Here is a 12,800-nt window from a genome sequence, read left to right on the forward strand (position 1 = left end):
CTTTATCAATGCACAATAATGTATCACTTCCACAAGTATCTGCAAAGGAAACCCTTTGAAAGAATTGGAGATAATTGTTGATGGATTCTATTTTATCCTAGGTGAGTTATTATTTTCCCTTGAAGACACTCTGGAGATCTTTCTTTGCTGCACTTGTTGCAGCCTTTACCCTGAGATCCATCAATCCATTTGGAAACAGCCGCCTGGTCCTCTTTTATGTGGAATATCACACCCCTTGGTACATGGCTGAACTTTTCCCCTTTATATTGCTTGGAGTTTTTGGAGGATTGTGGGGAACGCTTTTTATTCGATGCAACATTGCATGGTGCAGGAGGCGTAAAACTACCAGGCTTGGAAAGTATCCAGTCTTAGAGGTCATTGCAGTCACTGCCATAACTGCTATTATTGCCTATCCAAATCCTTACACACGAAGGAGCACCAGTGAGCTCATCTCTGAACTTTTCAATGACTGTGGAGCCTTGGAGTCATCGCAACTCTGTGACTACATAAACGATCCCAACATGACTAGACCTGTGGATGATATTCCTGACCGACCAGCTGGTACAGGAGTATACATGGCTATGTGGCAGCTAGCTCTGGCTCTGGTTTTTAAAATCATCATTACCATATTCACTTTTGGCATGAAGGTAAGTTGGAAAATCAAGCATAGTTTAAGAAATGTGGAGGTCACCTAAGATCTGATACACTGAAACAAATATACCAATATAGCAATAGCACTTAGATTCATATACCGTTCCATAGTGCTTTACAACACTCTCTGGATAGTTTACAATGTCAGCATATTGTCCCAATAATCTAGGTCCTCATTTTACTGACCTTGGAAGGATGGAAGGCTTAGTCAACCTCGATTGAACTCCTGGCCATGGGCAGAGTTAGCCTGCAATACTGCATTCTAACCATGGTGCCATCAGAGCTCCTTCTTTTACTTAACCAACTAAAACTAAGGGGAAGATTGCACTAAAAATAATATTTTATAACACATAAAATGTTTATAGTTTCAGTTCAGCTTTTAAAGAATTCTTGAATATTTTGATATATTTATAGTACTTTTGAAATTTTGTACATCACCATATATGATAAAATGTCTCTTCTTTGTTATGGCATTTCTCAAATTTCTTGTATAGTTTGTCTATTTTGGTAATAATTGAAAGAGTTATATACTATTTATAAAACATTTTGTAGCAATTTCCCCTTAAATTATAATATGAAGTATTTATCCTTTTTCCCATTGTTGTACTGTAATTATTTATATGAAGTTTTGAATCCACTATATCTTTTTTAATTTATTCCATTTACAGGCATACATACATACATACATACATACATACATACATACATACATACATACATATAAAATGTTATGTCAAAGCACCCAGTGTGCCCAAATAGGGTGGAACTGAAAGGCAAAAGGGAAGCAGTATGCTCCCTCCCATATATTGGGCATACCGGGTGCTTTGACATACACTTAATCATTTCCTCGGCTCAGCTGATAAGGGAGGAGAGCTTGTGGCTTAGAGGCTAATATAACAGCCCAGGTTCGAATCCCACTGAAGGGTATGGATAGCTGATGAGAGCTAAATAGCTTGATCTATACTAGTCTCCCTTTATTTATTTGTCAGCACAAATGCTATATATATATTATATAAAATTATATTTTTATTTTTAATGTTGCCTTTTTATATTTGTTCTGCCTGGATGGTCCTCTGTAATGAGCCAAAGGACAGAAAGGGGGAGTAGTGAGCTCCCTCCCATATTTGGGCATACCAGGGGTTGTAACACACACACACACACACACATATATATCTACGAAAACAAATTATATATATATATATATATATATGTGTGTGGGTGTGTGTGTGTGGGTGTGTGTGGGTGTGTGTGGGTGTGGGTGTGTCTGTCTGTCTCTGTGTGTGTGTGTGTGTGTGTGTGTGTGTGTGTTACAACCCCTGGTATGCCTAAATATGGGAGGAAGTTCACTACTCCCTCTTTCTGTCCTTCGGTTTATCACAGAAGACCATGCAGGTAGAAAACCATATTTTTATTTTTAATGTTGCCTTTTTAGAAAGAAGGAGTAGTGACCTTCCTCCCATATTTAGGCATACCAGGGGTTGTAACACAAATACATACCTATTTCCCTGGCTCAACTGATAAGGAGGACAGCCTGTTTCTTAGTGGCTAAGACTCCTGCCTAAGATATAATACAGCCCGGGTTCAAATCCCAGTAAGGGTATGGCTAGCTGATGAGAGCTAATTAGGTCGAAATAGATCTATACTAGTCTCCCTTTATTTATTTATCAGTACAAATACAACACACACAAACATTATATATATATAATATGTGTGTGTGTGTGTGTGTGTGTTTGTATGTACACAAACACACACACACACTACTAAGTGATCTTGATTATTGTACAAATGTTTTAAATTATGTAAATTTCTTAGAATTGTTCCTACGTGAACATAAATCCCTATCTTCACTGAGCAGTTCTTGCTGTCATTTTGCTCTGCTAAGCAACATTAAATGACAGGTTAATCATCATTTTATTTTATACTAAATGATGCCTTCAGAGTCCATGTTTAGCAGAATTTGATATCATACAGACAGTATTGTTGATAGTACATTGACTATATAGTAATTGCTTTTTAGTATGATTTATTATTACTTATTTTAGGGTTTTTTATTTTTGCCATTATTTTATTTTCCAAAAAAAATGTTACCCATAAATTCCATAAATTTGTAGGGCAAGTATAACAATGTAGCTATTATCAGATTATTTGAAATGCTGGACCATTTGCTAGCTCTAAGCAGTTTAAATAGGTTGTTACTGAGACTGAGTATTTGATGCTAAATTCATCTGCAATCACACTGGCATCCACAATCATCCAGTGTTCATCAAAATAACAAAGTATGCATTGTGATGTAACAAAGAAGCACCACCTTGATGATGTCAAGTACATGATTGATAGTATGAATTATGGAATGCAGTTAAGATAAAAAAAATCAGAAAATTATTGGAGATTTCAAATAATTTTTGACTAATGGCTTCCCACATCTATGGCAAAATGTTAGTACCCCTCTTTGCTCACTTTTAATAGCAAGTAAGGAAGAAAAATAACCTCTGCGGGGCCATTAGAACTTGCTTGACATTGATTCTAAGAAAATATTGTGCAAAAACAATTTGGAATTTATTTCTTTACCAATACCACTGATGGGGAGAATCATAGCGGTAATTAAAACTTTATTTTTTCATGCTATGATTCCTTCATATGTTGTCTCCTCTACTCTTGCTTGATTAGTTGCTGTGAAAGACAGAATTGATAACAATCTTGGAAAACAGCCAAGGTGTTAAGAAATTCAAGGTGACAAGTCTTTGCAGTGAACAAAAATAATGGAGTTCTCTGAAATAATAAGAAACAAGAACATTTAGTAGAAAGACTTCAGTTGCCACTGAAATAATTTATTAAATTTAAGAAATATAATATATTTAAAGTAAACTTTGAAATAATCTTTACCATATGTACTACAGGTATAGTTCTTGACTTATGATCACAATTTAGCCCAAAATTTATGTTGTTACATGAGACATTTTTTGAGTGAGTTTTGCCCCATTTTATGACCTTTCTTGCCACAGTTGTTAAGTGAATCATTGCAGTTGTTAAGTTAATAACACAGTTATTAAGTGAACCTAGTTTCCCCATTGACTTAGCTCATCAGAAGGTCACAAAAGAGGATGACCCCAGGACACTGCAGCCGTCATAAATATGAACCAGTTGCCAAACATCTGAATTTTGTTCCTGTGACTATGGGGATGCTGCAGTGGTCATAAGTCACTGTTTTCAGTGCTGTTGTAACTTTGATCAGTCACTAAAAGAACTGTTGTAAGTCGAGGACTATTTGGATTAAGTTGTGCTTGTGATAATTTGGTTTTAACTTCACTTTATGTTATTTGAGATTCCTTCAGGTCTCTTTATACCCAGCATGGCTGTAGGAGCAATAGCTGGTAGAATTGTTGGAATTGGTGTGGAACAGTTGGCCTACTATCATCACGACTGGATCATCTTCAAAAACTGGTGTAGACCAGGAGCTGATTGTGTTACTCCAGGACTATACGCAATGGTGGGAGCTGCTGCATGCTTAGGTATCATGTATTATTATTTTGTTTTAATTGCTGTTCTGTATGATATACAGTGGGGCAAAAAAGTATTTAGTCAACCACCAATTGTGCAAGTTCTCCCACTTAAAAAGATGAGAGAGGCCTGTAATTGGCATCATAGGTAGACCTCAACTGTGAGAGACAAAATGTAAAAAAAAAAGACCAAACAATCACATTGGCTGATTTGGAAATAATTTATTTGCAAATTATGGTGGAAAATAAGTATTTGGTCAGTATCAAAAGTTTATCTCAATATTTCGTTATATATCCTTTGTTGGCAATGACAGAGGTCAAACGTTTTCTGTAAGTCTTCACAAGGTTGGCACACACTGTTGCTGGTATGTTGGCCCATTCCTCCATGCAGATCTCCTCTAAAGCAGTGATGTTTTGGGGCTGTCGCTGGGCAACACGGACTTTCAACTCCCTCCAAAGGTTTTCTATGGGGTTGAGATCTGGAGACTGGCTAGGCCACTCCAGGACCTTCTTACGAAGCCACTCCTTCATTGCCCGGGCAGTATGTTTGGAATCATTGTCATGTTAAAAGACCCAGCCACGTTTCATCTTCAATGCCCTTGCTGATGGAAGGAGGTTTGCACTCAAAATCTCACAATACATGGCCCCATTCATTCTGTCCTGTACACGGATCAGTCGTCCTAGTCCCTTTGCAGAAAAACAGCCCCAAAGCATGATGTTGCCACCCCCGTGCTTCACAGTAGGTATGGTGTTCTTTGGATGCAACTCAGCATTCTCTCTCCTCCAAACACGACGAGTTGTGTTTCTACCAAACAGTTCTATTTTGGTTTCATCTGACCATATGACATTCTCCCAATCCTCTTCTGGATCATTCAAATGCTCTCTAGCAAACTTCAGATGGGCCCGGACATGGACTGACTTAAGCAGGGGGACACGTCTGGCACTGCAGGATCTGAGTCCCTGGCGGCGTAGTGTGTTACTGATGGTAGCCTTTGTTACGTTGGTCCCAGCTCTCTGCAGGTCATTCACTAGGTCCCCCCGTGTGATCCTGGGATTTTTGCTCACCATTCTTGGGATCATTTTGAGCCCACGGGGTGAGATCTTGCGTGGAGCCCCAGATCGAGGGAGATTATCAGTGGTCTTGTATGTCTTCCATTATCTAATTATTGCTCCCACAATTGATTTGTTCACACCAAGCTGCTTGCCTATTGCAGGTTCAGTCTTCCCAGCCTGGTGCAGGTCTACAATTTTGTTTCTGGTGTCCTTTGACAGCTCTTTGGTCTTCACCATAGTGGAGTTTGGAGTGTGACTGTTTGAGGTTGTGGACAGGTGTCTTTTATACTGATGACAAGTTCGAACGGGTGCCATTGATACAGGTAATGAGTGCAGGACAGAGGAGCCTCCTAAAGAAGAAGGTACAGGTCTGTGAGAGCCAGAAATCTTGCTTGTTTGTAGGTGACCAAATACTTATTTTCCACCATAATTTGCAAATAAATTATTTCCAAATCAGCCAATGTGATTGTTTGGTCTTTTTTTTTTACATTTTGTCTCTCACAGTTGAGGTCTACCTATGATGCCAATTACAGGCCTCTCTCATCTTTTTAAGTGGGAGAACTTGCACAATTGGTGGTTGACTAAATACTTTTTTGCCCCACTGTAGCATGGTATCTGTTTACACCCCTAAATTTTGCAGTTTACTTACTGCCAATTTACTTGTGCACGCGCATGAGTCAACTGGTAGTAAAAAAAATGGAAACCCACCACTGTATTATACCTAAAGATTCCTTGGAATGAAGGCACCGTATCCATTTGGGAATGAAGAAAACTAAGGCTGTATACTAATTCAATGAATGATCCCTCTGGATACCATACAGTACAACTGCAGAGCTGCCTTCGTGTTTTGGTTTATGGAAAAATGTTAACATTTTATAGTTGATTCCACTTATGAAAACGCATGTCAGGTTGCAAAAAATCAGAGTGGCATCTTCTATGACAATCCTACCCAGCAATTTCTTTCTCTTGACAGGTGGAGTTACCAGAATGACAGTATCGCTTGTTGTGATCATGTTTGAATTAACAGGAGGACTGGAGTATATTGTGCCTCTTATGGCTGCAGCTGTTACTAGCAAGTGGGTTGCTGATGCTTTTGGCAAAGAAGGGATCTACGAGGCACATATCCATTTGAATGGCTATCCATTTCTGGATGTAAAAGATGAATTTACCCACAGAACACTGGCTACTGATGTTATGAGGCCCAGGCGTGGAGAACCTCCTCTTTCTGTCTTGACTCAAGACAGCATGACTGTGGAAGATGTGGAGACATTAATCAAGGAAACAGACTACAATGGCTTTCCAGTGGTGGTTTCTAAAGAGCGTCTTATTGGCTTTGCACAGAGACGGGACTTGATTCTTGCAATAAGTGAGTTGCATCTGTTTCACATAGAGGTGATTTGTTTTATGGGTGGCCTAGAAGAAAGTTAGGTAAGAAATTAACTGTGTGCGATAGTACTCTAAACTTAAACGATCCCAATGTCATGTCCTCTCACATCTATGCATTTAATTTTCCCTTTCCAAATTAGTCTTTAGAAAATTTTGATTCTTTTAAGAATAACAGAAAGCTTCTTTCTTGTTACTTTTTGTAACAAAAGAAGTCTTGCAATATATATTAACAATTATACTCATAAATAGATTGAATGTCTATACAACTTTTCTGTCTTCTTTTTCTTATTATTTTCAAAGTTAAAGCAGAACTATAGTAAATTGATGCCTAGAGGAAGGTGATGAGACCTGCTATTACAAAACTAGGCATGTTTACCCTAAGAAGACAGGGCAAATGTTAATAATGTATATGAAATGTAATCAATTACAAGTAGGCTTGAAAGCTGATTGGAGGATAATGCATCTTGGGATTTGGTAATTTTCATTTCATGGCTGTTAAAAGATGATTTTAAGTGAGACATAATACAGTACAATGCCAATGTGTTAGAAACTGACAAGGTTCTGTTGCTAGAAGTTAAGAGTTGGTTTCAGCTCCATGATTGATGGAAAATAGTTCAAAGGGAGAGAGAGAGGAACTTGCACTAAAAATCTCTTCTGAAAATTAACTTCAAGCAAGAGGAAATATTATTAGTGTTAGTTAACCTTTGTTTTTGAACAGAAGACATTTTTAGAAAGCCTATTATTGTTCTGGAGGTTTTAGCACTTCTACACACTGAAAAATCAAAGAAAAGGAAAGGGAAATGGATGTATTATTCAGCAGTAATTGTGCTGTGATATTACTGTATGCACACATTAGAGAGAAAAGGGCAAACATAATAATAATATATGCTTCAATTAGCTGAAAGATATATGTCAATACTGAGCTTAATGAAGAGTCTAATTTAAAAGTCAAATGGGCACTTTCCTAAAATAAAGTTTAAGCTGATTAAGTTTACCCATTGGCAACCGCTTCAAGAAGTTGACACTTAATTCTATTCAATAATCACAGTGCTAAGCCAACAACAAGCCACAGTATGGTTTCATGTTATATATGCTACTATTAGACTTCATAATCCTTTGCCATAATCCTTCCTAAACTCAAATTGCCTTCTATGTTCAAACCAATTAGTTTGTTGTTTTATCCAAAAGCTATCAACAATATTTTGCTCTTCCACAAAACTTTGTTCCTTTATTTAATCTACTGGATTGTCCAGTAGATACAAGTATTACTTTTAAAAGGTTTGTCTGTGTCTGGAAAGCAATCGTTTGTGAACCAACAGTTGAATTGTGTGAAAGAAGGATTGTGAGACTCCAGTTTAAGTCCCTTCAGTAACCCTACAAGATACCGTTTTGCATACCTTTCCCAGAAGATAAGAAAAAAATAACCCTAGACAGGGTTAAAGATAAATGTTGGTGTGCATGGACTCTACATTTTTCAGTTAAAACGATTAGAGGTATGCTCCAAGTCCTTTCTACTGAACAGCGTCCTCTGGTGATACCTAGCAGGTGAACCTTCCCTCAAGAACTGGAGGATCCCTAGTCACTTAGGTTCAGGAAGGTTGTGTAAACCTGGCTCTTCTGCCAATCACTGGGACAAGATGAAAGTTGAACACAGCACATGTGAATTTGGGCTAGGAGTATTCTGCTGCCTTGGTTCGTTGTCCTGGTTTTATGTTTGTTCAGTTGTGCTTTTTGTTGTTGTGAGCATCAGGATGGAATTGGAGTGGCCATATAAATCTTTTAAATAAATGAATACATTTTTATTTATTGAGTTGAAGAAACCTTTGAGGAGCCCCTTGTATCTGCTATCATATTGTGTGTAGCAGAAAAGTCCTATTAAATGACAATGTCGCAATGAAACTACAACACTGCAGTGATCCAGTTTCAAAGGGTTACGATTATTCAGAATTTCATTTGACACTTTAAGCAGAATGCACTGTTCTTGGGCTTGTGCAACAGCTATAGAGGCAACTGCAGAAGCCCAGGAGAAGCTAGAGATTCTTGAATGGGTTTTTAACATCTTATATAGGTGAATATCTTGCTTGCTCTGAAATATTTTCTCTCTGTAGCCTTAAGGTAAGTAGCTTGGTTTGTGACCAGTGAAAGCAGAAATGTAGCAATCTACTTCATGCATCTTAGCAACTCTGCGAGCCTCCGTGACGCTCCAGCTGCTCAGCGGAGCATTGCACAGGCACTGTACATGCCGTGCACGTGCAGGGAAGCGCCAAAGACTTAAAAGACCAGTAAGGAACTTGGGGCGGGCAGGTGAGCCCTCTGGAGCCGGAATGGTATCTGGTGCTCCAGGCAGTACTGTACCGGGGCGTATCGCCTGCAACCCACCACTGCATATCAAGATTATCCCTAAAAAAGAAGCTAGGATAAATCTGGCATCAGCATTAGTGTGCTGGCACTGCTATACAGCTGTACTTAATAATCATTCTGAACTTGCAAGAACAGGGGTGTCCAAACTTGGGAACTTTAAGACTTGTGGACTTCAATTCCCAGAATTCCCCAGCCAGCTATGCTGGGGAATTCTGGGAGTTGAAGTCCACAAGTCTTAAAGTTCCCAAGTTTGGACACCCCTGTGCAAGAACCATTAAAGAATCATCCAGAAACAGTAACTATTTCTCTCCTGAGATGGATGTGCAATAGTTCTTATTTGTCTGATTTTTTTCATACAGAAAATGCAAGGCAGCATCAGGATGGCGTAGTAAGCAATTCAATTGTATATTTTACTGAAGATCCTCCAGAGGTCCCTGCCAATAGCCCTCATATGCTGAAGCTGCGGCGTATTTTGAATCTGAGCCCCTTCACTGTCACGGACCACACACCAATGGAAACAGTGGTAGACATTTTCCGAAAACTTGGACTCAGGCAGTGTCTTGTTACACGCAGTGGGTAAGTATATAAATTATTTTTGTTTTAAAAAATATGATATTTCTGTTGAAGGGGAGGGTTATTTTCTGGAAGAAATAATTCCAATCCTCTCCAGATACATGTAATGTTAGACCTGGAAAACAAGTTGGGTTGGATTACAAGGGATTCATGTTTGAGTTTATAAAAAAATAACGACACAACTTTTGAAAAATAAGTTAAAACTAACCTGAAATAAAAGAAGGGTGCATTTGAAGCACCTTGATAATTTTTCAATAACAGTACTAAAACAAGAACTTAAAGAAAAGATCCCATTGAAATAAAATAAATAATTCCTGAATTTGTAGCTATTAATGCTTTTTATAATTCATTTAGCTAGCAAAGACTTACCCTCTAGCTCAGAGCAATATACTGTATCTTATTTTTGCTCTTTTTGACTTAGAGCAGAATTTATAATACATGTATGTAATTAAGCTTCATATTTAGGTCAAGCTACTGCTAAATATGTATTATTTTTAATCTATGGAAAAAAAAACCTTATATATTGCTGCTAGGGAGAAATGCCAGCTGAATGTAATTGTTTGCAAAAGTTTTGCTAACGTTTTAGCTTTTATCCAGACTAAATGTGCCTCAAACACTTATGGAAATCCCTGCATGAATGACACATTAAAGGAATTAACTAATGGAAGTTTATTTTTTTACAAACTGAAAGTCCATGGGATTTATAAGCCTATAAGAAGGTAAGGAATGAAAAAATATAAGAGGCAGAAGCTAAATTGAATGAAACAAAGCCTTGAATATAGAATATGTCCCTCAAAAGCTCAAACATTCTGGAGCCATGAGAGAAAGCAAGTTGCAGTGCTGGAAATAGTGAACGCCTTCTGAAGCTATAAAGAACATTTGCAAGGCTAGAGGAATATTCAGTGCTTTTTCAACTTCCTCATTGGCTGAAAGTAGACAGATTCTGTTTTTGATAAGCAACATTCATACACTAATACTTATAAGGAGCAAAAGTTAGGAACCTGTCCCACTGATATTTTCCATATCAGTACAATTCAATTTCACTTAAATTAATGACGATGTATTATCTTATACTATTATCCCTAATTCTGGTCTGAGCCTGGTGCTGAGGCCAATGAAGAACACCAGACACAAAATGCAGGTTTTGTTTCCTTTTCTTGAAGTGCTCCAAGAAAAGGAGTCCTGGCCAAAATGCCAAGGAACCTCAAACAATGGAATTAAAAAAACATTATATATTTTCACTAAAGCAGAAAGTGGGATAAGGCGGTATATGTAAGAAATATCATCTAATAAACATGTTAGTAATGATCTAACAATTATTCTATTGATCTCTAGCCATCCTTATTCCTAAGCCTTGGCTAATGAATGCTCCAGGAGTTATCTAATACAAATTCTATTTGCTCCAGGGCATCCCTTTTCCTAACTTCTAGCTGAGGTCTGCAAGATGCCTAACTCTTTGTTACTTTTATCATCTTTCTAACCACCCAGAATTGTTACAAGCATTAAAGGTGCATATTCCCTGTGAATAAGCATTCTTTGTTTCTTGCCAGACAGACTCCACAATTACAGGCTTCATGGTCTCCTTTTAAGTGTATGCCATAACCTTGCTTTGTTTTAGCAGACATCCCATCACTACTCTGATAATATGAAAACTGTCAGAGAGGGAGTATTCATAAGTGTAATTTAATTCAACTTAAATTAATGAAAAAATGCTGCAAACAGAGCAGTATCCAAGTGTAGAGAAGACAGAAAGCCTACTGCTAGTCCTTGACTTACAACAGTTCATTTAGTGACTTATGACCATTTTTCACACTTATGACCGCTGCAGCATCCCCATGGTCATGTGATTTACATTCAGATACTTGGCAACTGGTTTATATTTATGATGGTTGCAGCGTCCCAGGGTCACATGATCAATGGGGAAATTCATCTAGATTCATTTAACAACTGTGTTACAAATTTAACAATTGCAGTGATTCACTTAACAAATGTGATTCACTTAGCAACATACATTTTGGGCTCAATTGTGGTCGTAAGCTGAGGAATACCTGTATTTATTTGCACAACTAGCTGGATGGGAAAAATTGAGCCATTTGGAGTCAATAAAAGTCAATTTGTTGGTCAAACCAACTTCGTTGTTTTTGCCCAATGCTAATCTCAATGTAATTCAATTCTGGTAAAATCAGGAAAGCACATGAGTTCACTAATTATGTCATTTTGATAAACTCTTTGCATACTAGGCAGGTTTTTTTTTAAAGCAGGTAAAATATTGGTAAAAAGAAACTATGGTTTTAGATCAGTCAGTATTATATGTAACTTATTTTTTTTTGAACATTGGATATACAGAATCCTGGGTTTTGAAGATAAAAACTCAGTAAAATCTGGTTTTGTGAAAGTGATATCAGATTATGGCTAAAGTTCAAGGTAGAAAGAGACTTATAAGAAAGATTTCAAGATATACGATTTAAAGTATTCTTTGCTTTCTGAAACTTTTTACTTCAAGATATTATCTAACAAACTATAATTGCATATATTTAATAAAAATATATGCAAGAACTCCACAAGAACGAAATACTCTTCATCAGACAGATTTTTAACGGAACACCAATGTTTCATAACTGCACTAAAATAATTGTAAATAGAAATATGTCTTTGAAATGATTCACATATTTTACAGTATTTAGTACTATGTAAAGGACATAGTGTGATATTTTTAAAATAGAAAAATTATTCAGACATTGCATTGCTCTTACACATCTTTGGGACTGTGATAATAGCATATCTATCCTCTTTTTCTGTTTTCCCAATCCTTTGAGAAATGAAAAGGAATGAAAAATTGCCCTTCACACCTAATTATTTAAGCGTGTATAGTGTTTAGAATGTTTAAAACAGTAGGGTCAATTATTTGAGGCATTGGAGTGTTATAATTAGCATTGATTATTCAAAGGGTTTTGTTATCAGGGTAAGTTAATAAGTCTGTATTACATACAGTTAATATTAGCTTGACTATTACCATATTTTTGGGAGTGTAAGATGCTCCAAAGTATAAGACTCACCTAGCTTTTTGGGAGGAAAACAAGGGGGAAAAATCTGCCTCTGCCTTCCAGCAATTTGCCTCCTTGCAACAAACTGCAAACAGTACAGATGGTATACGCTGTTTGTGGCATTACATTTCAGACTATACTTGTACAGATGCTGTTAAAATTGGTGTGGCTTTCTGGAAGTATACGCTATTCTCTGCTATTTAAAAGAAGATACAATAGCACTGAGCCTCTTCAG

General features: G+C 37.2%; 1 protein-coding gene across 1 annotated transcript in view; it reads left to right on the forward strand.

Annotated features, from left to right (window-relative positions):
- Positions 1-12,800, forward strand: part of CLCN4 (chloride voltage-gated channel 4) — a 37,665-nt gene that overhangs the window by 22,571 nt on the left and 2,294 nt on the right. Inside the window, exons 8-11 of the mRNA XM_081948742.1 lie at positions 102-647; positions 3,974-4,160; positions 6,175-6,567; positions 9,308-9,524. Coding sequence (XP_081804868.1) covers positions 102-647; positions 3,974-4,160; positions 6,175-6,567; positions 9,308-9,524 — 1,343 coding nt within the window. The remainder of the gene's footprint in view (positions 1-101; positions 648-3,973; positions 4,161-6,174; positions 6,568-9,307; positions 9,525-12,800) is intronic.

The sequence above is a fragment of the Natrix helvetica genome, assembly GCF_964273705.1.
Source record: "Natrix helvetica genome assembly, chromosome: 3".
In the NCBI taxonomy this organism is placed as follows: Eukaryota; Metazoa; Chordata; class Lepidosauria; order Squamata; family Natricidae; genus Natrix; species Natrix helvetica.